The sequence below is a fragment of the Grampus griseus genome (assembly GCF_964374135.1).
Source record: "Grampus griseus genome assembly, chromosome: 1".
Taxonomy (NCBI): domain Eukaryota; kingdom Metazoa; phylum Chordata; class Mammalia; order Artiodactyla; family Delphinidae; genus Grampus; species Grampus griseus.
Window position 1 is genome coordinate 175,970,285 of NC_139017.1, and position 26,615 is coordinate 175,996,899.

General features: G+C 46.6%; 1 protein-coding gene across 3 annotated transcripts in view; it reads left to right on the forward strand.

The window, feature by feature from the left end:
• The window catches only part of CLSTN1 (calsyntenin 1), a gene marked incomplete at its 5' end in the record, with an annotated part of 78,202 nt that overhangs the window by 50,013 nt on the left and 1,574 nt on the right, over window positions 1-26,615 (forward strand). Inside the window, 16 exons of one of the 3 annotated variants that reach the window (XM_082680692.1) lie at window positions 1,259-1,288; window positions 2,459-2,654; window positions 3,998-4,206; window positions 7,340-7,489; window positions 7,602-7,787; window positions 10,578-10,826; window positions 11,166-11,287; window positions 16,478-16,640; window positions 20,256-20,312; window positions 21,599-21,756; window positions 22,819-22,967; window positions 23,261-23,487; window positions 23,973-24,143; window positions 24,483-24,628; window positions 25,670-25,805; window positions 26,104-26,288. In XM_082680692.1, coding sequence (XP_082536818.1) covers window positions 1,259-1,288; window positions 2,459-2,654; window positions 3,998-4,206; window positions 7,340-7,489; window positions 7,602-7,787; window positions 10,578-10,826; window positions 11,166-11,287; window positions 16,478-16,640; window positions 20,256-20,312; window positions 21,599-21,756; window positions 22,819-22,967; window positions 23,261-23,487; window positions 23,973-24,143; window positions 24,483-24,628; window positions 25,670-25,805; window positions 26,104-26,288 — 2,534 coding nt within the window. The remainder of the gene's footprint in view (window positions 1-1,258; window positions 1,289-2,458; window positions 2,655-3,997; window positions 4,207-7,339; window positions 7,490-7,601; window positions 7,788-10,577; window positions 10,827-11,165; window positions 11,288-16,477; window positions 16,641-20,255; window positions 20,313-21,598; window positions 21,757-22,818; window positions 22,968-23,260; window positions 23,488-23,972; window positions 24,144-24,482; window positions 24,629-25,669; window positions 25,806-26,103; window positions 26,289-26,615) is intronic. The other 2 variants (XM_082680694.1, XM_082680693.1) reach the window with 2 other exon arrangements.

Sequence of the window (26,615 nt, forward strand, 5' to 3'; positions counted from 1 at the left end):
TCACGCACTAAAATATGAATTTTAGTTCAGTTTTTAGCAGCCCCACGTGGCTAGTGGCTCCGGTACCGGGCAGCACAGATCTGGAGAGAGCCTGTGTATGTGCCCAGGAAGCAGGACAGAAGGACCCACCGTAGCCTTGTTCATACACAGCAAAACACTGGAGTTACGGTGTGTTCACACAATGGGAAATAATTACAGTGACAGCAGATGTTCGCGGAGCGCTTGCTTTGTGCCGGGCAATGTTTTAAGCGCTTATGTTTTAACTCACTGGGTTCTCCCTGTGCGTGCTGGTGAGAGTGAGTGAACTATGTGACTGCATACGCCAACGAGGACGAAGGCATCTCAGACACGCACGGTTGGAAAAGGTCGAGTGAAAAAGCAAGTCACAAAAATCGCACACCATATGATGGCCATTTTTTGAAACTCAAAAATAAACAAAATGAAACAACACTGTTGAGGGATATGCAAATATGTGGTAAAACCATTAAAAAACAAAAAACAGGGAATTGAGGCTGTGTAACCTCTGGTGGGAGGGATGGTTTCCCCGGCGAGGCCACGCTGCGTCCCGGGAGAGGGACTCCTGATCTTCTCGTTTCTGCTCTGTAGGGGTCGCAGGGTGAGGTGAGCAGGATTTATATTGACTTGGAAGAAGAGCTGTTTTCACAAAATAAAAGCCATGATCGTTGTAGTATCGCTACAGTTAGTACCGAATCTGGTTTCAGTTCGCATTTAAGTATATGTTCCATTAGAAGAGGGCTTTGTGTTTGTTGCCTTGGTTGGGTACTTTAGGTGAGAACACATTGTTATTCAGCTCAAGAACAAAGGGTTAAAGTCAAACCCTTTGCTCCAACTGTTCTGTTAAATCTAAGACCAGTTGAAAGTTACCAGAATCTAGCCAGTGAGAACTTAGCTTGAAAATGAAAATCCGAAAACTGTAAAATAACAACTAGACTCACTTAGAAACCGTTATCATCAAAGCAGTCATGAAGAGAAAAATCCTCATGACACCTGAGGGTGTGAGGAGACTTTATAGCGGTATTTCATCACTAGGCTAGAGTAATCTGTGGTAAGTTGGATTCATAGAGATGTTTTGTTACTGAAGATGCAGTTCTGCTAAAGCTGGCTACCGAATTTGTTGTTAAATTATGTCAAGCTTTTCTGTGTAATATGTGCATCTTTGACTTTTTTTTTTTTCCTTATTGTTTCGGCTTCCTTCTTTCCTGTATTACTGACATGGGTTTATCTTTTCTCCCTTTAGAGAGTTTTGAGGTGACAGTCACCAAAGAAGGTGATAAAGGGTTCTTTCTATGCCTCTTATGAACATTAACCCACTAACTTTGTTTATAAAATTGGGAATCAGCCCTTAAACAGAAGAAACTGTCATGTTCTCTTACCCCTATTTATTCTCCTACTTTATTTCTATTTTTAAGTATATTGATGGAAATTGTATGTAACCAGACCCTTGGTTAGAAATATCTGGAAATCAGACATCCATTTGAACTATAAGGATAATCCTGTTCCTTTTTTTAAAATTGGATTTAAGAGATTCACTTTGTAACCATTTTCTACTAGTTGTAATTTTGGAAGAGTTCAGTTTTACTTTTATGTGAAATATACTCTGTGAAGTTTTATACATACATCAAAGTATTTATATGTATTCTCCCATGGGCCAGAATGGAAACCTAGGTTTTAACTCCTAAATAAGCTTGTAGACCAACTTGGATGTGCTTACGTTCCCAGGCAGGCTTCTTTTTCAGGTCTGATAGGATAAAGTCCGAAACAAGGCAAGTCTAGCAAATCCCTCCCGAGAATGGAAACTGTATCTTAATTGTAGCTGATAGCTGTTGAAATGGATGCCTGAAAAGTTGGTATTTCTACCGTTTTCTCATTCAGTAGTTTGTTTTGATTCCCTAATTTTAGCCAGGCTCATTGCACAGGAAGACTTGTTTCTTCGATATATTTTTTTTTTTTTGACAGACTTTCTGTAATAATGGTGCTGAACCTATGCCTCACTGCTTCTTCCTCTCTCAACACTTAACTGTGCTTTCTAGCCTCCTCTCTGGTCCAAATCAAAATAGCTGCGCAGCCCTCCCAGGTAGCTGGGCAGTTTCTCCGTGTTATCAGGCCTTGGCTGTTTGCTAATGAAACTACTTTGCCCTGGAGCTCTCTTAAGTACTCCTGTGAAATGCCTGTCTATATTTTTTCTCTTTCTCTTTTGTATTCCTGCATGAATGGATGCAAAGTTTAAACAAGTTGCTTGGAAAGCCAGAACATGCTTCTTTTTACTAAAGCCCCAGAACTTACCCCCTGTCCAAGCACAAGTGCCCTTGCTTTGTTCACAGACCCCCTAAACCCCTGGCTGCCAAATTGTTGTTGTTTATTTTCTTTGGGGGAGGAGGGGAGTGTGCCCTTTGTTTGTGTGGCGGAAACTCTAACCCGTGCTGTTTTGACTCCCTAGGTGAGATTTGTGGATTTAAAATTCATGGGCAGAATGTCCCCTTTGATGCAGTAGTGGTGGATAAATCCACTGGCGAGGGAATCATTCGCTCAAAAGAGAAACTGGACTGTGAACTCCAGAAGGACTACACCTTCACCATCCAGGCCTACGACTGCGGGAAGGGGCCTGACGGGGCCAACGTGAAAAAGTCTCATAAGTAAGTGAGCTGGACGGAGAGCGTGTGTGTGTAAGGAAAGTGGTGACAGTTGCCGCTGCCCCAAGACTTCTTGTTTTTGAAACATGAGGCAGAGGCTAGTTCCCAATTGTCCCCAGTGAGATTGTAGGCTCTTTGAGGGCAGGTATCCTGTTTACCCTTGTGTATGGCTCCCAGCAAGTGCCTGGCACATAGTAGGTGTTGAATAAATGAGTCATTTTATCCCACCAGATACTCTAGTAAAGAAACTAGGGCCTTACATTGAAAATTCAAAAAGCCTTCTTTTACCCAGAGGAGGGTATTTTGTTGTTACATTTATCTTTTTTTTTTCCTGTAAATTTAAAACGCATGAAACGCTTTTGAGCTGGTGGAAGAGAGCTGGCTTCTGCACCCCATCCTGGGTGTGTTCACATCGTTCCTACCAGTTGAGAACTACTGGTGTAACGGAGAAGATTGAACAAGACTTGGATTTAGCCTTTTTCTAGTCTTTTCTCCGCCACTTACTAGCCCTTCGACATTAGGCAAATTTAATTTTGTCGTGTCTCCGTTTCTCCTTAGTGTATTGGCTAAGGAAGGAGGACACATAGGTGAGGTGAGGTCGTGTAACCCATTGTGAGGGTCAGGATGGACGGGTAGCACTGGGGTGTGGAGGGTCTTGGTGAACAGTGGGAGTGCTGCATGCCAGTGAATCCTGCCTCTTCCTTTTTACAAAATGTGATATTATCATTTTCCCTGAAAAAGACCTCATTTCAGTCAGGGACCTTGTCTGATTCAGAAACATACCCTGGTCAGTAGCACGTGAGACTGACCGTTTTCTGTTTGTAGCCTGGTCTGATGATGCCCTAGTTTTCTTGTGCCCGGGCTGGGGAGATGGGACATGGAACCAGGAAGGGCAAGTAGAGGTCCTTCATTTGTTGGGTCAGCAGTGGATGCTATCCCAGCAGTGGGTTCCTGATGGTCTCTATTCCTTAGAAGCAGGGCAGAACTTGTTTTAATGCTCATAATTTCCCATCTTCTATCTGTACTTCTTAACCCTTCTTCCTAATTTTTTTCCAGATTTTGCAACAAAACATTTTTAACTTTTTGATTGGAGAGCAAACAGATGTCTAATATAGTTTATCTCCCTTCTGCCAGCCCTGCCACACATTGTCAAGAAAATCCCAAGTCTCTTATTTCATATTACTGCCTTTGTACCAGCTCTCTTACTCGCTAGGACTTGGAAGAATCAACCAGATTCCTATTTTAACTTTAAAAGTTAAAGGAAATTTAAGAATAGGGCGGGATTTTATTCTTGGGGTAAAAAAACAAGCAAAACACACAGCCTTTCTCCTTCCCCCTTCTTCCAGAGCCACTGTCCATATTCAGGTGAACGACGTGAACGAGTATGCCCCTGTATTCAAGGAGAAGTCCTACAAAGCCACGGTGGTAGAGGGGAAGCAGTACGACAGCATCCTGAGGGTGGAGGCAGTGGACGCAGACTGCTCCCCCCAGTTCAGCCAGATTTGCAGCTATGAGATTGTCACCCCGGATGTGCCATTTGCTGTCGACAAAGATGGTGAGCACCCAGGAGCGTTCTTTCCTCACTGCGGGGGAGATGGGGTAGGCAGCCCCTCTGTGCCAATCGGCTTCTAACCCAAACTTTGTCTGCACTTCGGTGAAACTCACAGTTAGTCCGTTCAGGCTGCTCTAACAAAATACCATAGACCTGGGGGGCCGAAACAGCAGACACTTACCTTTCACAGTTCTGGAGGCTGAGAAGTCCAAGATCAAGGTGCCGAACGTCAGTGAGGACCTGCTTCTTGCTGTGTCCTCTCGTGGCAGGGAGAAAGCTCTAGTCTCTTTCTCTTGTAAGGACACTAGTCCCGTCATGAGGGCTCCACCCTCATGACCTCGTCTAAACCTCATCACCTCCCAGAGGCCCCACCTCCTACTGCCATCACATTGAGAGTCAACAGTTCAACATAAGAATTTGGGGGGACACACACATTCAGTCCATAGCAAGACCTAACTTGGTGTGTCTGTCTCACATTTAAGTTGTTTTGTTTTTTAGTTAAAGTGTAGTTGATTTACAGTGTTGTGTTAGTTTCAGGCATACTGCAAAGTGATTCAGTTTTATATATATATATATTTTTTCAGATTCTTTTCCCTTATGTGTTATTACAAAATATTGACTATAGTTCCCTGTGCTATACAGTAGGTCCTTGTTGGTTATCTTTTTTTTTTTAACTTTTTTTTTTTTATTAATTAATTTATTTTTGGCTGCTCTGGGACTTTGTTGCTGTGTGTGGGCTTTCTCTAGTTGTGGTGAGCAGGGGCTACTCTTCATTGCAGTGCGCAGGCTTCTCATTGCGGTGGCTTCTCTTGTTGTGGAGCACGGGCTCTAGGCACGCAGGCTTCAGTAGTTGTGGCACGTGGGCTCAGTAGTTGTGGCTCATGGGCTCTAGAGCGCAGGCTCAGTAGTTGTGGCACATGGGCTTAGTTGCTTCGTGGCACGTGGGATCTTCCCGGACCAGGGCTTAAACCCTTGCCCCCTGCACTGGCAGGCTGATTCTTAATCACTGGGCCACGAGGGAAGCCCTATTTTATATATAGTAGTGTGTATATGTTTATCCCAATCTCCTAATTTATTTCCCCCCCTTCCCCTTTGGTAACCATAAGTTTGTTTTCTATGTCTATGGGTCTATTTCTGTTTTGTATGTAAGTTCATTTGTATAATTTTTTTTAAACATTCCACATTTAAGGCATATCATGATGTTTGTCTTTCTCTGTCTGGCTTACTTCACTTAGTATGATAACTGGTAGGTCCATCCATGTTGCTGCAAATGGCATTATTTCATTCTTTTTTATGGCTGAGTAATATTCCTTTGTATACATATACCACATATTTATCCATTCATCTGTCGATGGACATTTAGGTTGCTTCCATGTCCTGGCTATTGTAAACAGTGTTGCAATGAACATTGGGGTGCACTGTATCTTTTTGAATTGTGGTTTTCTCCAGATATATGCCCAGGAGTGGGATTGCTGGATCATATGGTAGCTCTATTTTTAGTTTTTTAAGGACCCTCCATACTGTTCTCCACAGTGGCTGCACCAATTTACATTCCCAGCAACAGTGTAGGAGGGTTCCCTTTTCTCCACACCCTCTCCAGCATTTATTATTTGTAGACTTTCTGATGATGGCCATTCTGACTGGTGTGAGATGATACCTCATTGTAGTTTTGATTTGCATTTCTCTAATAAATAGCAATGTTGAGCATCCTTTCATGCATGTACCTTTTGGCCATCTATGTCTTTGGAGAAGTGTCTATTTAGGTCATGTTTAAGTTTTTACTCTGTCCCCTGAAAGCCTCTTTTCTGGCACCAAATCTTGTGTTCTCTTATAGGGTGATCCTCTATTTCCTTTCCCACCAAAATCTAATAAAAATCCCCCGCCTAAGGTGTTTTTATTTTTTTATCTCCCTACCTTTCAGTCAGCGTGCATCCGAATGAGACTGCCTCTTAGTAAGTTTCGTTTTCTGTTCTCCATCAGAGTTGGCTTTTCTGCCTCGTCTTGAAGATGAAGGTTGATACCTCGCTGCCAGACACCCCGCCATCCTTAGTAACTGACTAGAATTAACTTATTCTGGAGCGCAGCTTCTTTATTAGGTTATGGCTTCTTGATGATGCTATGGTGTCTCCATTGTTAATGCATAGTCCAGAATCTTCGATGAAATGATGGACATTGCAAACACTTTGCAGACATTTGCACTCACGTTCAAAAAGCAGGCTTCTGTTCTACTGGCTGAGGGTAGGAAATCTCTCTCTAACAAAGTAAATCTTTTAGCAAGAAGTATTTAATGCAGCTCCATCTTGTATTTTTATAAATTTATTTATTTATTTGTTTTTGTTTCTGGCTGTGTTGGGTCTTCGTTGCTGCGTGCCAGCTTTCTCTAGTTGCGGCGAGCAGGGGCTACTCTTCATTGTGGTGCGCGGGCTTCTCATTGCGGTGGCTTCTCTTGTTGCGGAGCATGGGCTCTAGGTGCACAGGCTTCGGTAGTTGTGGCACGTGAGCTTTTAGAGCGCAGGCTCAGTAGTTGTGGCGCACGGGCTTAGTTGCTCCGCGGCACGTGGGATCTTCCTGGACCAGGGCTCGAACCTGTGTCCCCTGCATCGGCAGGCGGATTCTTAACCACTGTGCCACCAGGGAAGCCCTCCATCTTGTATTTAATATTTGAAATACTTGAATTATTTTGTCTCTTTTATTCTCTTACATGTTAACTATTAAATCTTAAATATAAAACCAAATACAACTATAAGAATAAATGGAGGCTGAATTCTATAGGCTCATTCCTCTGCTTAAATAATCCTTCAAGGTGGATTTAGTGTGCGTTCAAGCTCAGGAAAGCATGAATGTTAATTACCTCAAGCATCAGTTTATTTCTGTGTCAGTGTTTCCAGGGCTGAAACACGTGCATTTTGTGTTTCAGCATAGGACGACAGAAGTCAAAAACAGTGGGTTTGAAATTAATCGGGGGAAAAATATATATATATATATATATATATATATATATATATATATATATATATGAATCACTTTGCTGTACACCTGAAACTGACATAATCAACTACGTTAATTAAAAAAAAAAAAGTCAGAAGAGAGAAGCAGAATGGGTTTGGGTTCTCACTGTTGTTTTTCCTCTTGGAAGGTTATATTAAAAACACAGAGAAGCTGAACTCCAGGAAAGAGCAACAGTACAAGCTGACAGTCACGGCCTACGACTGCGGGAAGAAGAGGGCAACAGAGGATGCTTTGGTGAAGATCAGCATCAAGCCCACCTGCACCCCTGGGTGGCAAGGTGAGCCTCACTGTCTCTCTGCTGCTGTCACACCTGCTCTGAAAATCTGTTCACCACGGAGACCTAACAGGAGTTTTCTTCCCCCCCGCCATCTGTGTGTGGGCCCACACAGGATGGAACAAGAGGGTCGAGTACGAGCCTGGCACTGGTGCTTTGGCGCTCTTCCCAAACGTCCACCTGGAGACATGTGGTGAATCGGTGGCCTCAGTGCAGGTGACGGTGGAGCTGGAGACCAGCCACATAGGGAAGGGCTGTGACCGCGACACCTACTCTGAGAAGTCCCTCCACCGGCTCTGTGGTAAGGAGGCGAGAGAGGGACCCTGAACCCCTAAAAGTCTGTTCAGAAGAGTGTGTGTGTGTGTGTGTGTGCATTTTAAGAACCACTGATTTGAAGCAAGTATTTCTCTAACATGCATTGAGAATCATCAAAATAGGCATTCTATAAGTGGAGTGAGCTTTTTTTTTGCTCACTTTTAAATCTCAAACTTTTTTTTTTTTTTTTTTGCGCGGTCCGCGGGCCTCTCACTGTTGTGGCCTCTCCCATTGTGGAGCACAGGCTCCGGATGCGCAGACTCAGCGGCCATGGCTCACGGGCCCAGCCGCTCCGCGGCATGTGGGATCCTTCTGGACCGGGGCACGAACCTGTGTCTCCTTCATCGGCAGGCGGATGGAATGAGATTTAAATGAAATGAGATGTTTATGTAAGGACTGAAGGAAAAAAAAAGCTATAGGTAATGCAATAGCTTTTGGCAAACGTGAAGTAGAAAATGGAAACTAAGGAAACCTGCATCGAATTTATAGTCTTTATGTCCCACAAACAAGGTGTGGAGCAGCTGAGAGACAGAATGATCGCAGATCTGACCCAAGGCTAGTTCTCCATCTTCACTGTCAGTTTGGATATTTTCCTGGTCTGTCTGAATGAGGTAAAGGTGAGGTATGGATGCCTCTTGGGGAAGATGCTGAGGAGGAGTGTTCCGCTTGGCCGGTGGTAAAACACCAGTAACTTCAGTGGCCTCTTGATGCTCGGAAAGGCCTTTCGTAGGGAGCATTTTCCAGTACTCGTCTGTTTTTTCACTAAGTGATAATGACACTTAGATTTAGGCAACCAGTTTTCTTTCATAATTGGCAATTGTCATATGAAGAATAAGCAAAAGGGAAAAAGTATATTCTCTGTGGCTCATCCTCATTCTGAATCCAAATATTCATAATCATGTACCTAAATGTATGTAAGTAAAGAGGTCTGGAATATTTTCTATTTTATACTATGTAAGTATAGTGTAAAAAACGTACTTTCTCGTAATGCCATTATTTTTTATGGTATTAAATGAACATTCTCTCAGCAGAACAGTTTAAAGGTAGAAAGAATTTTCTATTTGAGTGCTTACTGTACGCTAGGTCCTTCCACATGTGTTATTTCCTTTAATCTTCCCATCAGGCTTACAAAGGTGGTAGCATTGGCCTCGTCTTTACAGAAGAATTAGTTGAGACCGAGGGAGGCTGAGTCGCTTGCCCAAGGTCACACTTTTAGGAAGTGGCCGAGCTGGGATTTGGACCAAGATCGTATGATACTCAAAAGACCAGGCTGTCCCAGCCAAGTCATGCTGCCCCTAGGAATAGAGAAGTCAAGGGCCCAGTGGCTGTGAAAGGTTGCAAAATCTTCTGTGGATGAATTTAAAAGAAAATCGAGCCTGACAATGTGTAACAAAAGTTGTGAAAATGTTTCATGTTCTTTGGCTTAGTATCCCATTTCTAGGAGTTTATCCTAAGGGAATAATCATGGAGACACACAAAAGTCCTCGTCAAGGCAAGGTTTGTCACAGAGAAAAAATAGGGACAACTCCGTGTGCACAGGACAGATCAGTTAAATATATCACAGCACAAATTCTATACAGTGAAATGCTATTCAGACATTTTAAATTATGCTATAAAGAATATTACTGGGAATATATGTAGGTGTTACATAGCAGGACTCCACTTTTATAATATATTCATATTATACATATTTTATGACATATATTCATACGTATTATACGTATTTTAATAATATGTGTACATTCATAAAGAAAGGACTGGAAGTGTTTACACCCAAATGTTAATAGTGGGTATGTTGGGGTGGGATCACAAGTAATGCTTCTTTTTTTTTCTCTTTTCTTTATTTTTTTATTGAAGTATAGTTGCTGTACAACATAGTGATTCACAGTTTTTAAAGGTTATACTCCTCTTTTTTTCTTCCTTTAAAAAAAATCCATGGTTATTATTTATGAATCTTTTTAATAATAAAAACCCTTATTTTTGAGGAAAAGTAAACTGGAACTAGCAAACTGTGTAACCATTAAGATAAAAGTGGTACCTTAATACATGCACCCCAGTGTTCATAGCAGCACTGTTTATAATAACCAAGACATGGAACTCACCTGACTGTCCATTGACAGATGAATGGGTAAAGAAGATATGTGTATATGTGTATATATGTGTGTGTGTGTGTGTGTGTGTGTGTGTGTGTATACACACACGCGTGCGTGCGCACGCACACACACACACAGTGGAATATTACTCAGCCATAAGAAAGAACGAAGTATTGCCATTTGCAGCAACATGGGTGGACCTAGAGATTATCATATTAAGTGAAGTAAGTCAGACAAAGACAGATATCATATGCTATCACTTATATGTGGAATCTAAAAAAAATTATACAAATGAACTTATTTATAAAACAGAAATAGACTCACAGACATAGGAAGCAAACTATGGTTACCAAAGGTGGGGAGAGGAGGGATAAATTAGGACTTTGGGATAAATATATACACACTACCATATATAAAATAGATAAACAAGGACCTATTGTATAGCACAGGGAGCTATAGGTACTAACCTATAACAGAAGAGAATGTAAAAAAAAGAATGTATATATTTATATATGTATGTATAACTGAATCACTTTGCTCTACACCTGAAACTAACACAACATTGTAAATCAACTCTAGTTCAATTTAAAAAAAACAAACAAAGACAGTACCTTAGTGTGGCTTTGAAATGCTTATCCCTTTTGAGTTCGTCGCATGATGCATAGTGTCTCCATGTTGCTTAGGCGCTGCGTCTGGCACAGCTGAGCTGCTCCCTTCCCCGGGCGGCTCCTTGAACTGGACCATCGGCCTCCCCACTGACAATGGCCATGACAGCGACCAGGTCTTCGAGTTCAATGGCACTCAAGGGGTGAGGGTCCCAGATGGCGTCGTTTCCGTCAACCCCAGGGACCCTTTTACGATCTCTGTGTGGATGAGGCACGGGCCGTTTGGCAGGAAGAAGGAGACGGTCCTTTGCAGCTCAGACAAAACAGGTGGGTGAGCTTCGCTGTAAGGGGCGTCCGCTGTAGCGGTGCCTGGAGGTGGGCCCCTTATTCTAACCCTAAAGGCTCCCACACGCTCTTGGTGACACACGTTGTTCTGTGCTCAAGACACTGCACTGGTCTCTGGGCGTTTGCTAGCTTTACTCAGTGGATTGGGCCCCTCTTCTCAGTAAAGCCCAAGCGTAGTTTTTCCTAAACCCTGCCTTGGCCCACCATGGAGAGTTCACCCGTGCTGATAAAACTGTGTCTTCAAGATCCATTCAAGAAATAGCTTTTAGTTCTCCTTTGGGTCTTAAGTCGGCAGTTTACTAGTAGAATTACTCTTCGCAGATATGAACCGACACCATTATTCACTCTATGTCCACGGCTGCCGGCTTATTTTCCTCCTCCGTCAGGATCCTTCAGAAGAGAAGAAATACAAACCTGCAGAATTCCACTGGAAGTTGAATCAGGTGAGTGCGTGGAAAACTCACTGCTACGGGTGTTCTTCAGAGAGATTAAACGGGCACTGCGACCGTGAACAGGACCGGCTGTTTATGGGCAGGGTTTATTTACGATTTTATGATTTCTGTGTCTGTGGCTAATAGGACAGCAAATTAAATCCACTGAACTCCTTGTTACTGAAAGCCTAAGTTTGTTTTTTTACCTGTACGTGTTTTATACATAAAATATTAATACAGGCGTACCTCATTTTATTGCGCTCCACAGATAATTGCAGTTTTTATAAATTGAAGGCTTGTGGCAACCCTGCCTTGTCAGATACCGTTAGCATTTTTTAGCAGTATTTTTTAATGAAGGTATGTACACTGTTATTTTTTTAGACATAAGGCAGTTGCACACTTAATAGACCACAGCATAGTGTAAACATAAATTTATATGCACTGGGAAACGAAAATAAATTCGTAAGACTCGCTTTATGGTGGTACTCGATTTATTGGTGTGGTCTGGAACCAAACCTGTGATATCTCCAAGGTGTGCCTGTATAAAGAAATGATATGTTTCAAATCCCAAATATCGTGTTATAATTTATTGAGATAAGCCACACTTGCTTCAAACTTGGGATTGAGGTCCTTGTATTTGTTTATTATTTAAGGCCTTGCCCCCCAAGTTGTGCCAAGGACCCTGCGCGTCTCAGCAGATTCGGGGGTGCGATGGGATATTTTACATATTCAAGGAACCAGCAATCTTGACATCTTTCAGACACCCCATGAACCATTAGCTCGTGGGAATTTATAGTTTCAACATTAGAGCACATTATACTTCTTGTGATGATGTCATATCTTTGCAAAGCTGATTTCCTAACAGTTGCTGTGATAAAAATCAAGTGTCACGTGCAAAGAATCAGTGTGTTACAGGAAATGAGGAGATGCTGTAAACTGAGAAAGCCTCTTCATTAAAATCACAGCAGGTCATTTCCTCTTGTGAGTTAGCATTGGGGCAAGAAGGAGACCTGAGCTTAATTTATTTGCCTCGTGGAGTTTGTGGATAAGAGCTGACGTAGTGTTATATGTGCCTGTAGTTGGTAAAATATAACATTGTCTGACACAGTTACAAGATAGATACATAAGAGCACATATGAGAAAGGAAAAAAGTATGTGATGGTGGAAAGATGAAGTGACTGTCAAGTTGGCAGTGTTCATCTCTTACTGGTGCAATTTTTATTTACATAGATCATTTCTTTCTCGGAAACTTTTGTCATCAGTTTTTTCAAGAAACTAAGAAAGGTATCATACAGAAAAAAATGTTGCAATGTAGGTAGACATTTTAGGTATAGTTCTGTTTTAGTAACCACAGTCTACACTTAGATAGTCAGTTTCTTCTGATGACATGTTTTAGAAACTTTATCATGGAAAATTTCACACATAGGTAAAGGTGGACAGATTAGTGTAAGGAACAACTCCACACACCCTGGCTTCAATAATTATCAGCTCTTGGTCAACCTTGTTTCATTGTTACCTCCACTATTAAGAATATTTTGTTCAAATTGTCTCATAGATGTTTTCGTGTTTACAAATTTGTCTGTTTGAATCGGGATCCAAATAAGGGGCCATACACTGGGATTGGCTGATAGATCTTTTGAGTTTATTTTAATCTGTAGATTTTCCTCTTCTCTCTTGGAGTTTCTTTGGTGACAGAACATGCTCCTCTCTCTGTGCTGTCATTTACCACACTCCTCTCTCTTCCTTATACCCTGTAAATTGGGACTGGGCTGTAAAGGCTTGATCAGAATGGGGTTTGCATGTTTCTGATCTGTTTAAGCTCCGTCGGGTTGTTTCTCTTTGTGATTTAAGCAGCCGTCAGTGGTCAGTGTCACCACCCTTGTGGCACTTGATCTCTGGTCAGTTGGGTCATAGGAAGTGTGTTCTCAGGAAGGGCTCATGGAAACAGTTAATTCCTGAGTTCTTACGTGTTGTTTTAATAGTTTGTCTGTGGCCTTTATACTGAAGGTCACTTTGGCTGGATATAACATCTCTGGCTCCGAGGTAAGATTTCTAAGAACAGAAAATCTGTCTCTCCATTGAGTTCTGATGTAAAATGTTGCTGTTAAAATCTGACAACAGCTTGATTTTCTTTCCTTTATAAAACACTCAGTCTTGGGCTTCCCTGGTGGCGCAGTGGTTGAGAGTCCGCCTGGCGATGCAGGGGACACGGGTTCGTGCCCCAGTCTGGGAAGATCCCACATGCCGTGGAGCGGCTGGGCCCGTGAGCCATGGCCGCTGAGCCTGCGCGTCCGGAGCCTGTGCTCCGCAACGGGAGAGGCCACAGCAGTGAGAGGCCCGCATACCGCAAAAAAATAAAAGAAAAGGAAAACACTCAGTCTTTTTGTTTGGATGACCATGGGATGTGTGTTTTTTTTTTCCTTCTTCTTCTTTTCTTTAAGGTCATTTAATTTTACGAATATGTCTTGGTTGTCTTAGGTCTGTTTTCCCAAATATGTGGTATGCCTTTTAGTATCTAGTTTCAAACGTTTTGGTATTTCAGGAAAGTTTTTGTTATAGTTTTTAGTATTCTCTTCTATTGCTTTGGTTTTCCTCTCTGGGGACTCCTCTTATCTTTTGTTGATATTCTTTACCTGTTTTCTGTATCTTTCCCTTTTGTTTAAATCATTCCTGTGCTTTGTCACCTCATTTCTGAGTTGCTCTAATTACAAACTATGTTCTTCTGTTTTGTCATTTTCCTCATGTCTTTTAGCGTGTTTTGAAATAACAGATTAGCATTTTCATCTCTTTTGTTAGGTATGTCTTTCAGGTATGGTTTCATTATCTGAAGGGAGGTTATTCCCTTTGGTTGTCTTTTTTTTTTTCTTTTAAAAACTTTTTGGGATTGAGTCGTGATCATGTTTCCCCCCTCAATTTTACATGAAATTAGCTTTCCTACACTTTGAAAAGCATGACTTTTTTTTTTTTCCCCTAACTTTAGGGTTTGATCTCTCCCTTCTGTTGTTTTCATAAAGTATTTTTTTAAAAACGTGGCTTCGCACACTCTGGTATCACCTGGATCAGAAGCCCTGTTGCTTTCCTCCCCCCGACTTGTTTCAGCGTTCGTGTAGTCACTTGTCACCAGTATTGTCGTCGGTGTCGTCTGGGGTTTGGGGTTTTACTACCCTAATCACCGTGTTTTCAAGGAAATTAAAAAATTATACTAATTCTACTCTCTTCTCAGAATATGCTCATGGTATTTCCCAAGAAACCCATACTATTTTAAAAACTGGGGGTGTAATATAAATTACTTTCTGAAGCAGCATATATTATAGAACTTGTTTTAAATAAAGAAACTAAAATTAAGAGCTTATCTGTCTCAAAAATGAATTACTGTGCAGTGTCTTTTTGTTGTTGTTGTTTTTGTTTTTTCGGTACGCGGGCCTCTCATTGCTGTGGCCTCTCCCGCTGCGGAGCACAGGCTCCGGACGCGCAGGCTCAGTGGCCATGGCTCACGGGCCCAGCCGCTCCATGGCATGTGGGATCCTCCCGGACCGCGGCACGAACCCGCGTCCCCTGCATCGGCAGGCGGACTCTCAACCACTGCGCCACCAGGGAAGCCCTGTGCAATTTCTTTATTTAGAAATATGTGATTATACATTTATACACACATACATTATGCGTATATAAGAAACATATATACGATATTAGAGATTTGAATTTTTTCCTCAGACTTACCAAGAGCAGCTGCTTTTCTTTTGGGGATAATCTTTGGTCATTTCTTCATTTATTTTGATGTTTCTGGTCTGTTTTAGCTCTTGATTTCTCCTTGGTTCAGTTTCTTAGAATTTAAAGGTAAATTGGGCAAGCTTTTTATTTATTTATTATTTCTAAATATTTATTTTTGGCTGCGTCGGGTCTTAGTTGCGGCACGCGAGCTATTCGTTGCGGCACGTGGGCTTCTCTCTAGTTGTGATGCAGGGGCTTCTCTCTAGTTGCGGTGTGCGGGCTCAGTAGTTGTGGTGTGCGGGCTTAGTTGCCCTGCTGCGTGTGGGATCTTAGTTCCCCAATCAGGGATCAAACTCACGTCCCCTGCATTGGAAGGCAGATTTCTTACCCACTGGACCACACAGGGAAGTCCCTGGGCAGGCTTTTTAAAAATACAGTTTTAGAAATTTCATCCCATAGCGTCTCCTTCTCTGCCTGTCCCTGTTCTTGCATGTCTGCCTCTTCCTCTAAAGCCAGAAATCAGGGAATGCCAGACCAGCCAGGCCTTGGAGACTGCAGACCAACACCCCACGTGACAACAGGGGAGATGTTGGGGAGCTGCTCCTTCATGATAGGAGAGGAGCTCAGTTGAATTTGGCCATCTGAGCTGTATGTTCGTATTTATTTAGACCATCACCTTTGAACCGAAAAAGAAAGCACATGTGCTGTAGTGGGCCTCGTTCAGAAACTGGAGGCATTTTTCATTTTTTAAAAAAATTTTATTTATTTATTTTTGGCTGTGTTGGGTCTTCGTTGCTGCACACGGGCTTTCTCTAGTTGCGGTGAGCAGGGGCTACTCTTCGTTGTGGTGCGTGGGCTCTCATTGCGGTGGCTTCTCTTGTTGCAGAGCATGGGCTCTAGGTGCGCGGGCTTCAGTAGTTGCAGCACGTGGGCTCAGTAGTTGTGGCTCGCGGGCTCTAGAGCTCAGGCTCAGTAGCTGTGGTGCACGGGCTTAGTTGCTCCGTGGCATGTGGGATCTTTCCAGACCAGGGCTCGAACCCGTGGCCCCTGCATTGGCAGGCGGATTCTTAACCACCGCGCCACAGTGGTTAATGTGGAAGTGCCACGTTTTTCATTTTGATCCAGAAAAGGAATGGCCAGCCCCCTGGGTGGTGTCCATCCTGCTGATACTAGAATTTCCTGGTGTCATGCTCTTGGCAGAAGGGAATCGGGCAGCTCCCTGTCTGGGGTCCTGTCACATGACGAATGAGTAGCGCCCCCAAGTCTGAAGCGTCCTAGAGATGGTAATGTCACCTTGACCTTTTGGGGTGAGATGCGGTGGGATGAGACGTATTTTGTTGTTGTCATTTTAAGTCTTTTCCTTTTTAGGAAGACAGAGGTTCATTCTGGGTGACTTGTTCTCGTGTCCAGTTATGTCGCTCTCATGGCTGCGTCTTTGGGTGAGAGGGATGGTGGACGTTTCACACTTAACCACCCACCCCCTTGGCCTTGTAGGTCTGTGACGAGGAATGGCATCACTATGTCCTCAACGTGGAAATCCCAAACGTGACTCTTTATGTGGACGGCGTCTCTCACAAGCCCTTCTCTGTGACTGAAGACTACCCGCTTCATGCGTCCAAGATCGAAACCCAGCTCATGGTTGGAGCTTGCTGGCAAGGTAACGGTCATCGGCACCCCGTCCCCTCCAGGCTTCGAGAATTCAGTACTTCTTCTCTGCCCTGTTGGTGGAAACAGGCTCCTCTCAGAGTCTCACATCCCTTACTGTCCTCTCCTTTCTCTTTTCATTCCTTTGCCTGGTGTAGCCTTTCTGGGGGGCACGGCTGCTGCCAGGCTCCAGGAGGGCTCTATTTACGATGCTTGATGAAGGCGTTAAAGGATGGGAACTCCTTTCCTGGGGGTCCAGGAGGAGACATGCAGAGGGAGAGTGTCATTGAGGACCTTGTTTATAAATTATTTATGAATTAACCTGTTCGTTGGAAAGTTTACAAAAGCAGAGAGGCAACCGTCAGGCACAGACACATGAGTTGCTCCGGCCAGGAGGGCTCGTCAGAGTGATTAGCACTTGATAACCTGGCGGGAGCACCTTCAGTGAGGATTGGGGGAGAGTCCGTGGCCGTCTCTGCTGGAAGACCAGGACGGGATGTGATGACAGCCGCCAGCGAGACGATACCTTTTATTCTTGTTTTCTGAGTGGCAGGCTGTGTGCCAATGGCTTCACATACATTATCTCATTAATCCTAATAATATGTTTGCGGGGCAGCAGCTCTTTTTATCCCTATTTCGTAGCTGAAAAACCGGGGCTCAGAGAAGTAGTGAGCTGTGTTACCAGCTGGTTACGTGGTGCTAGGATTTGAACCACTGGAGCCAGTGCACTCAGGCCCAGTGTTCTGACCCACCAAACCAGGGGTGCTACCCTTTTCTGTGCCACGGAGTCCTTTGGTGGTCTGTGAAGCCTATGGACCTTTCTCAGGATAATTTCTTATTAGTCTGTGAAACAAAATAAAATACATAGGATTTCAAAGGCGACCAATTAAACTGAAATACGGTTGTCAAAGTACTAAAAGGATAGATCTGTGAAGCAGTAACACCTGTGCCGCTTCATTAACTCACGAAGATCAGGCGCCTCCGTTAACTTCCGGGAGGCAGAGCAGGAGGGGCTTGGCAACCATGCTGTGTACCTACAGCAGAGCAGCTGGTAGGACGTGGTACCTGGCGGCACAGTCATAGTTTCTTCTAATATCCCTGTGATTTGCAGCTGACATTTATAACCAAAGGGAAAACTAAATTTTAGAAGTTAGTAAAAATTAAGCATGTGATTTTTCCCAGACCCCTTGGTCTGCTCTCAAGGTTCATGGCCCCCCCCTCCAACTTTGCCCATGACTGTGTGTTGTGTTACTTCAGGGCGTCATCATCACTACACGTACCTGCTAAATAGGCCTTCTTTTTCCTTCCCTTTGGAAACATTATACCTTGAGTTAGGTCAGAAATTTGTGAAAGAGCCTAAATGCCAAGACAGTTTTGCTGCTTTTAGGAGAATTTGAATTTCATAATTTTCCTGCAGATCCTTCCATATGAAAAAGAATAAGACAGTGTTTCACAGTGAACTTCTTCAGGAAATTCCCAGATTTATTACTGGTGACAGTCCATCTGTGAGGAAGTAGAACGTGAGACCAAGGAATGAGGAATAAATTATTAGAAAGTTTTTAGTTGTTACGCTTAAAATTTCAGGAAGCTTATAGTTGTTACTCTTAAAATTTTAGTTCAAACTTCCTTCCCAAATTAAACAATAATTTCTGAGTAATGATTTTAAAAATAAGAATAAGAATACAAGGGACTTCCCTGGATGTCCAGTGGTTAAGACTCTGCGCTTCTACTGATCCCTGGTCAGGGAACTAAGTAAGATCCCACATGCTGCATGGCGCGACCAAAAAAAACACAGAATAAGAACACAAGTGTGGGGACTTCCCTGGTGGCGCAGTGGTTAAGAATCCTCCTGCCAGTGTAGGGGACACAGGTTCGAGCCCTGGTCTGGGAAGATCCCACATGCCGCGGAGCAGCTAAGCCCGTGCGCCACAACTACTGAGCCTGCGCTCTAGAGCCTGCAAGCCACAACTCCTGAGCCTGCGTGCTGCAACTACTGAAGTCTGCGCGCCTAGAGCCCGTGCTCTGCAGCAAGAGAAGCCACCGCAGTGAGAAGCCTGCGCACCGCAACCAAGAGTAGCCCCCGCTCGCCACAAGTAGAGAAAGCCCGTGTGCAGCAACAAAAACCCAACGCAGCCATAAATAAATAAATAAAAAGTTTTAAAAAGGCATGATATTTACATATTAAAAAGAGAATACAAGTGTGAACCTAAATGTTATTTTGTATTCTGGAAACTTTGTTACATGGGTTAAAATACCCCAGCCCCACCCCCACCCCCCCGTCCCACCCTGCCTTCCTCTTCATGTCACAGTGTCTCTGCCATCAGATGGCAATCAGTTTTCATCCTTTCTCATCTCTTTCTACCTCAGCCCTCTCAGCATCCTCAGCCAGAAGAATCTGCCTGTACATTTCCAAACCAAACACAAGTTTTAAAAATTTTAGTTAATGGGGGAAGAAGATCTCCTTTCTTCCTTTCAGGGGATTTGAAGTCCCTTCCCCTTCAAGTTCACTGTGGGGAGCCTGGGCTGGAGGCCCGCTTCATGGGATCAACGGAAACGTCAGTTGTAACTGTGTGTTAGGGGGACGTGGGAGCCGTGTGGGCTCCGGGGCTCAACTGTGCACACCTGGCCTCGTCCCCATGTGGCCGCAGCAGGAGAGGTGGTGAGGCCTGCGCCGTGGGGTGGGGCGGGGAGAGGGAAGCAGTGCACCCGCCGCGCGGTCTGGAGGGTGGAACTTCTGTCCCCCGTCGCTGGGCGGGTGCCTCGACCCAGAACGCTGGTCGGGAACCACAGCCGCTGTCCCCAGGCCCATCACCGATTATGTTTCTCTGGGTGAGTTCCTTAACCTCCGACTCTCCCTTTCTGTTCAGAAAAACTGGTTAAAAATGCCTTCTTTCGTCTGTCACTTGGATGTGAGTGACATCCAAGTGTGAACCGATGTGAACTCCTTTTGAGCTTTCAAAAAAGACATACATGTTCACTACACACCAGGCTTTGGACGCTGACATGTGTCTTCCCCATTAAAAAGGCCGGCGCTGTGGTCCAGGGTGGGTGCCTTTTGCACCAGGTACGTCTCTGCCGTCAGCGCCAGCTGCCACCTCCCAGTGTCCTGCCTGGACAGGTTGAGGAGATCAGTGAATTCAGTGCACAGCTGTTAGTCATCTCATTTTGAAGCTGACCTGTGTTTTGGCAAGGAGGCCGCCGGAAGGTGGAATAAAAGAATGGAAAGAGATAAACAATAAGGTCCTACTGTGTAGCCCGGGGAACTACAATATATTCAATATCATGCGATAAACCATAATGGAAAAGAATATGAAAAAGAATATATATATGTATAATTGAATCGCTTTGCTGTAAAATTAACACAATATTGTACATCAACTGTACTTAAATAAAATAAATTTTAAAAAAAAAGAATGGAAAGAAGCACGGGAGTGGTAACTATCCCTTTGGGAAAAGGTGATCAAGTACAGTTTTCATCCAGGTGTGGAGTGTGTCCCCAGGAGGGATGGGAGGGCAATTGTTCTCTTTGTGTTTGTGTTTGGTAGCTTTTCAAAACTAATTTTCAAGGTCCAGTTTGAAGAGCCTAACCTCTTGGTCCTTTTCTATTGTCTGTCTTGCTTTTCTACAGAGTATTCAGGAGTTGAAAATGACAATGAAACTGAGCCTGTGCCTGTGGCCTCTGCAGGTTGCTGGACTTCCTTGCCTACGGTTCACTATTGTGTTTCATTTAAAGACGAGACATCCATTCATTGTGCATTTCGCATGAGACACCCAAGTTGCATTTTGGTCCCAGACACTCTTTGAGCTGCTGCTTTGCCTTACGCTACCCCACTGCATCATGGGATTTCCCTTTTCTGCCCATTCTGATCCCAGTTGAAGTGAGAACAGATGACTCATTAATGCAATGTACTAATGGGAATTTTTTCTTTTCCTCATCAAATGTTACCCCATCCCACTGCGTGAGGCGCCCCGCTGAAATCTCACAGGCTGAGTTTGGTTGGGAGGCCACCTCCTGCTTCTCGTGTGTCTGAACCAGGAGACAGGAAAAGACTCGTGGCTAGATATTCTGTCCTGACTGATAATAAGTTTTAAATAATGTTTCTTAGAAATCTCGGTCCCTAGTGACGATTCAGTATCTAACGTCCCTTATCCGGAGCCAGGCATGCTGCTGACAATTGGTCTCTCCTCCTCCTCCAGTGTAAGAACAGGGTTTAGTACCTCCTGGTTTTGGCTCTTTGTTACAGTCTGTCAAGGGCCACCTTCTGCTTTTTCTTGTAACATCTTCACTCTTCCCAGTTATCCTCAGTAGTAGGAGACAGGCACACTGGGACTCAACAAAATAGCCCGTGTAGGCGGCCTTGATACTAGGCTTTGTGCAGGGTAGGATTTTAGCATTCCTTTTATCTTTCTACTCCTGCCTGTGTACGTTCATCCCCAAGTTTGTGTGTATTCCCCAAGTGTGCTCAGTTAGAAAAAGCAGCCCAGGGGAATTACCTGGCGGTCCAATGGTTAGGACTTGGCGCTTTCAGTGCAGGGACCGGGGTTTGATCCCTGGTCGCGGTGCAGCCAAAAAAAAAGAAAAGAAAAAAAAAAGAAACCCAGCGCCGGATCCAGGCAGTGGTTGAAGAGGCTGGCGCTGGTAGGACATCACTTGTGTACCATGATGACGGGTGCAGCGAGGGCCACCCTTACCAGGAAGTGGCCGCATGTGTGGGGACACTCACGGGACCTCTTGGCTTCTGGGGAGGGACCCCCAGCTCCTCTCTTCTCCGGGCCACGTGCATGACCATAAACCATTTAATTTCCTCATTGTGCTTCCATGTCGATTGCAAGGCTAACAGGATCTGGTAGGAACTAACCCGCATGTCCACCCACCAGGCTGCCACCACCGGTAACATCACACTGAAAAGTGAAGCAGGAGGCCCTGGGCTGCACTCACAACTTCTGCTTTTCCACCCCCGTGTTCTGCAGGTGGTGACCTGCACATGACTCAGTTTTTCCGAGGTAATCTGGCTGGCCTGACGATCCGTTCCGGGAAGCTCACAGATAAAAAAGTGATTGACTGTCTGTATACCTGTAAAGAGGGGCTAGACCTGCACATCCCCGAAGGCAGCGGCAGCGGTGTCAAGGTAACACCAGCACCCACGACTTCCTCAGGCACAGGTGCGGAGGCTGTTGGCGTAAGGACCAACGGTGATTGGTCCTGAGCTGCCTTTACTCACAGCATCTCCGACACTACACGTGTGGGGTGTCTTTCTCACACCAGTTCTCCAGCTCCTGGACCCCGACTCCCCAGGCGTCCTGTAATCCAGTTCAGTCCTGACGCTAAGTGGGCACCAGGCCCCACTGCCCCCCACATGCCTGCTCCTCTGGTACCAGCTGCAAGGATCTGGGCCTCTGGTACCCACACTTGGCTGATAAAAGTCGAGGGTTCCCACAATCCCTCACCCTTTTCAGGTTCAATAATTTGCTAGAACTGCTCAGAAAACAGTTCACTTACTATTACTGGTTTATCATGAAGGATACAACTCAGGAACAAGCAGGTGGAAGGGAGGCCCAGGGCCAGGAGTGGAGGAGGGTGCACGGGCCTTCCACGCCCACTCCAGGTGCACCACTCTCCCGGCACCTCGCTGTGTCCACCAGCCCAGAAGCGCTCCAGACCCTGTCGTTGAGAAGTTTTTGTGGAGGGTCTGTTATGTAGGTATGATTGACCGAATCATTGACCACTGTTGATTGATTAACTCAATCTCCAGTCTCTGTCCCCTCCCTAGAGTTTAGAGGTGAGGCTGAAGGTCCAGTGTAATCACGTGGTTGGTTTCTTTGGCAACCAGTCCGCATCCAAGAGTCACCTCATTAAGGTAAATTCTGGGGGCGGCTGAAAGGGGCTTATTAGGAATGAAAAAAGATGCCCCTGTCCGTCAGGAAATTCCAGAAGTTTTAGGAGCTCTGTGCCAGAAACCAGGGACAAAGACCAAATATATATTTATTATGTCACAGATCTGTCTGTGCTTTAGATATTTACCATCATGTAATAGGGTCACAGTCACTGGAATTATGTGAGCTTTTCTTCTCCAAGTCACCAATTCGAATCAGTCCCAAGCTAATCCTCGTCGTCAGAGTGTTTGTGGTTTCAGCGTCTTGCCGTTAGAACCTTATTCTGTTCCTGTCTCTCTGTTTCGGTGCCATTTCAGATCCAAGCCAACCCCAGTCAGTCAGTGTTGGCCTTGGAGGGAGAGGACGTAGCGGAGTTGGATAAGGCCATGCAGCACACTTCCTACCTGAATTCACGACAGTTCCCCACACCCGGGATCCGAAGACTCAAAATCAGCAGCGTGGTCAAGTATGTGCTGACTTTTAACAATAAACCTGTCTTTGCTCAGTGACCCTTGAGAAGAGAATGTGTGTATTTAGGTTTTTAAGTCAACCCAGCCTCCCTTCTGTAAGGAAAGGTGATCTGTCCCTCGTTACCAGAAAGTTTAAGTGATGTTTGGAAGCCCATTCTGGGAGCGGCTGGCATCTTGTCCGCCAGGTGGTCGTGGAATCCTGGGGTCCACCTCCGAGCGCCTTTGTCCGTGTGGCTAGAGAAGCCGCCTCCTACAGCCCTGACCCTTCCATCCCCTTCCTTGTCGGCAGGTGTTTCAACGAGGCCGCCTGCCTCTCAGTCCCCGCGTTGGATGGCTACGTGATGGTTCTGCAGCCGGAAGAGCCCAAGATCAGTCTGAGTGGCATCCACCATTTCGCCCGAGCGGCTTCCGAATTTGAAAGCGCGGAGGGGGTTTTCCTTTTCCCCGAGCTTCGGATCATCAGCACCATCACGAGAGAGGTGGAGCCCGAAGGAGAAGGGGACGAGGACCCCACAGGTGACAGCCTAGACCCGTCGCCCAGAAGTGGGCGGCTGAAACCCCCGTGCTGCTGCTTATTCCTTGGCCCTTTTCCTCTGTGATTTTGTAGACTTGAATGTTTTAATGCTGTTCTTGGGTCTGCTTCTGGAATCGGACCCGTGGGCCAGAGCTCATTATGATCTTTGGAAACCCACCTAGAGGGTCCTTTCATCTTTTTTCCAGCTTGACGTCAGTATCTGGGATGGCTCTTGTGGGTTGAGAGGGCAGGGGTTGCTGCTGTGGGGGTGCTCCTGCTGGCTGGCCCCCCATTCTCGGGCCTTCCTGGTGGCCAGTCCTCCTAGACACATAAAGCACCCCCAATTCTTGAAAATGACTGTCCCGTACCTCCATCCGTGGTCCCTAAAAGGCCTCTGTGAGCTGGAGGATGAGCAGACAGGCTGTCGCTGTGAGCACCTCCCTGGGCTCCACAGCCTCTGCTATTTCCGGTTGGGCCATTTTTGCAGTTCAAGAGTCACTGGTGTCAGAGGAGATTGTCCACGACCTAGACACCTGCGAGGTCACGGTGGAGGGAGAGGAACTGAACCGAGAGCAGGAGAGCCTAGAAGTGGACACGGCCCGCCTGCAGCAGAAGGGCATCGAAGTGAGCAGCTCTGACCTGGGTGTGGTCTTCACAGGTGAGAGGCCAGACCCCAGACTGGGAGAGTGAAGGCTCAGAGCCCAGCGCCCACCTCCTCCCAGCTCAGCAACTGGAGAGAGTCCTGGAGGAGGTGGGAAAGGATGAGTGGTGGCCACGCACCTTCTCCCAGACGGGAAGGGGAGCACAGCTCTGCCTGGTGTCCAGTCCTCATAACGGGTGGAAGTTTGGGCGTGTGTGGTACCTGCCCCTCATCAGGGGACGACGCCCCCGCAGTTGGCAAGCCAGACGCGCGGCCGGGTGGCTCTGGGGCCCGCCTGCAGCCTGCCTTCGCCCTCGGCCCGTGTCCCTAAGCTCAGCCCTGCTGTCTTCCCTGCAGGTGTCGACACCATGGCTAGCTACGAGGAGGTCTTGCACCTCCTGCGCTACCGGAACTGGCACACCAGGTCCTTGCTTGACCGGAAGTTCAAGCTCGTCTGCTCCGAGCTGAATGGTCGCTACGTCAGCAACGAGTTCCAGGTGGAGGTGGGTGCCGGGCTGTGCTGAGCAGGGCAGCAGCGTGGTGACCGGGTGCCTCGCTCACGGCCCTGATGTTTGCCAATGCCGATTTTTAGAGCATTCGTGGTGGCAACTGTTTAGGTTCATCCTGGGGTGGGTTGCCTTTCCCAGCCGGGGGACTGCTCCCCATTAGACCTGCAGAGGTTTGGGGGGACAGGTTATACACGGGGTGGGCTGGGGCCCAGCACGGTGCCCCCCCTTCACAGGCTGCCTTAGCCTGAGAGTCAGAGGGGCCTCTGGAGGGAGGCGGTCAGGACCGAGTGGCGGTCTGTGCCTCGGGCTGAGGGGCAAGGTTGTTTCTTGAGATTTGACACTGCTTTCACCGGGGGAGCCGGGGCTTCGTTGCAGATGGCTGGCCCTGCCGTGAATAGATCCTTGGCGCAGGGCGAGGGTTGCCGCCAGCACCGGCAGGGCTGCTCTCCACTGAACGTGGTCGTGGGGACTTAGGCCGCAATGGCCAGAGGGCACTCGTCCTGCTGGGACACCTTTCGTATCACTCGGAGCTTCTGTGCCCTGGAGAAATGGACCCAAAGTTACTCTCAGCAATTGAATGCTTCCGTTGTGACCCCGTAGCAGCAGAATTAAACTCCCAGGGCTGAAGAGCCCATGAGTGTTTTATTTGAGCCGAAGGGTAGCAGATTTGAAAGGAAATAAAGGCCCTGATTTGTGCTCTCTTTCACGTGGCTGTAGCTTTGGGAAAAGAGGGGCAATGTGGTGTGCCCGGGCTTCTCGAACCACCCGTGGTGAAGGGCCAGTGGTGGTGCTGTGTCTTCTCCAGTCTGTGGTGGATGAATTATTTTATTAGATACAATAAAAGTGAGCTATTCCAACAGCAGAATGTTCTTGGCTGTGTGACAGCGTCACGTGGTCACAGCAGCCTCCCTGGCCGCTTCTGTTCTTCTCTCTGCCCGCCAGCACCGGTCCAGGGCCCACTTCGGTGGTGCTGGTCAAGTGCATGTCCACTCCATCCGCGGACACATTCAGGCTGCCCTTGTGTCTCCGCTGCAGGTGAACGTCATCCACACGGCCAACCCCGTGGAGCACGCCAGCCACATGGCCGCGCAGCCGCAGTTCGTCCACCCCGAGCACCGCTCCTTCATTGACCTCTCAGGTCACAACCTGGCCAACCCCCACCCGTTCGCAGGTAGGCCTGGGACGCCCCTCCCCGGCTCCTGCCGTGAGCTCAGCCCCCCTCTTCCCCCACAGCCGCTCAGAACAGCCACCAGCGGCCTGGCTGTTATTCCACGTCACACGAGGAAACCAGAGCATGGACGGGGCGGTGGGGGCCCGAACCCAGACTTGAACCCGTGCTGAGCCTTTTCTCGGAGCTCCTCCTGTTCTCTGGGGGTGGACGGAGCAAGCAGTGGAGGCCAAGGGCACACGGCGGGCCGGGCCGGGTCGGGTCTCGTCATCACAGCCGTCCTGTCTCCTCTCCCCCGCAGTCGTCCCCAGCACCGCAACCGTCGTCATCGTGGTGTGCGTCAGCTTCCTGGTTTTCATGATCATCCTGGGAGTGTTCCGGATCCGGGCTGCTCACCAGAGGACCATGCGGGACCAGGACAGCGGCAAAGAGAACGAGATGGATTGGGACGACTCTGCCCTGACCATCACCGTGAACCCCATGGAGGTAGGCGAGGGCGGTGACGCCCCGACTGAGAACCCCTGCAGGCCAGGGCCCCAGGGAAGCTCAGCTAACCATCAAGCTCACATGCTCTGCGTGGTCCGCACCATGACCCCGCGTGGGCAAACTGAGGCCTGGGAGGGCCTGCTTTAGGGTCACGGTCCGGCTGTGGCTGGTGCCCGGAGCTGTGCTTCCCTTCGTCTTTGGTGAGGAGCCTAGTCCAGCCCCTCTTGCTGGGTCGTGGGATGTGGCTTCCAGCCAGTGGACAAACCCTGGGTCACCAGCTGGGGTGGGGGAGGGGCTGGATTCATCGCCTGGTCGCCGTGTCTCTCT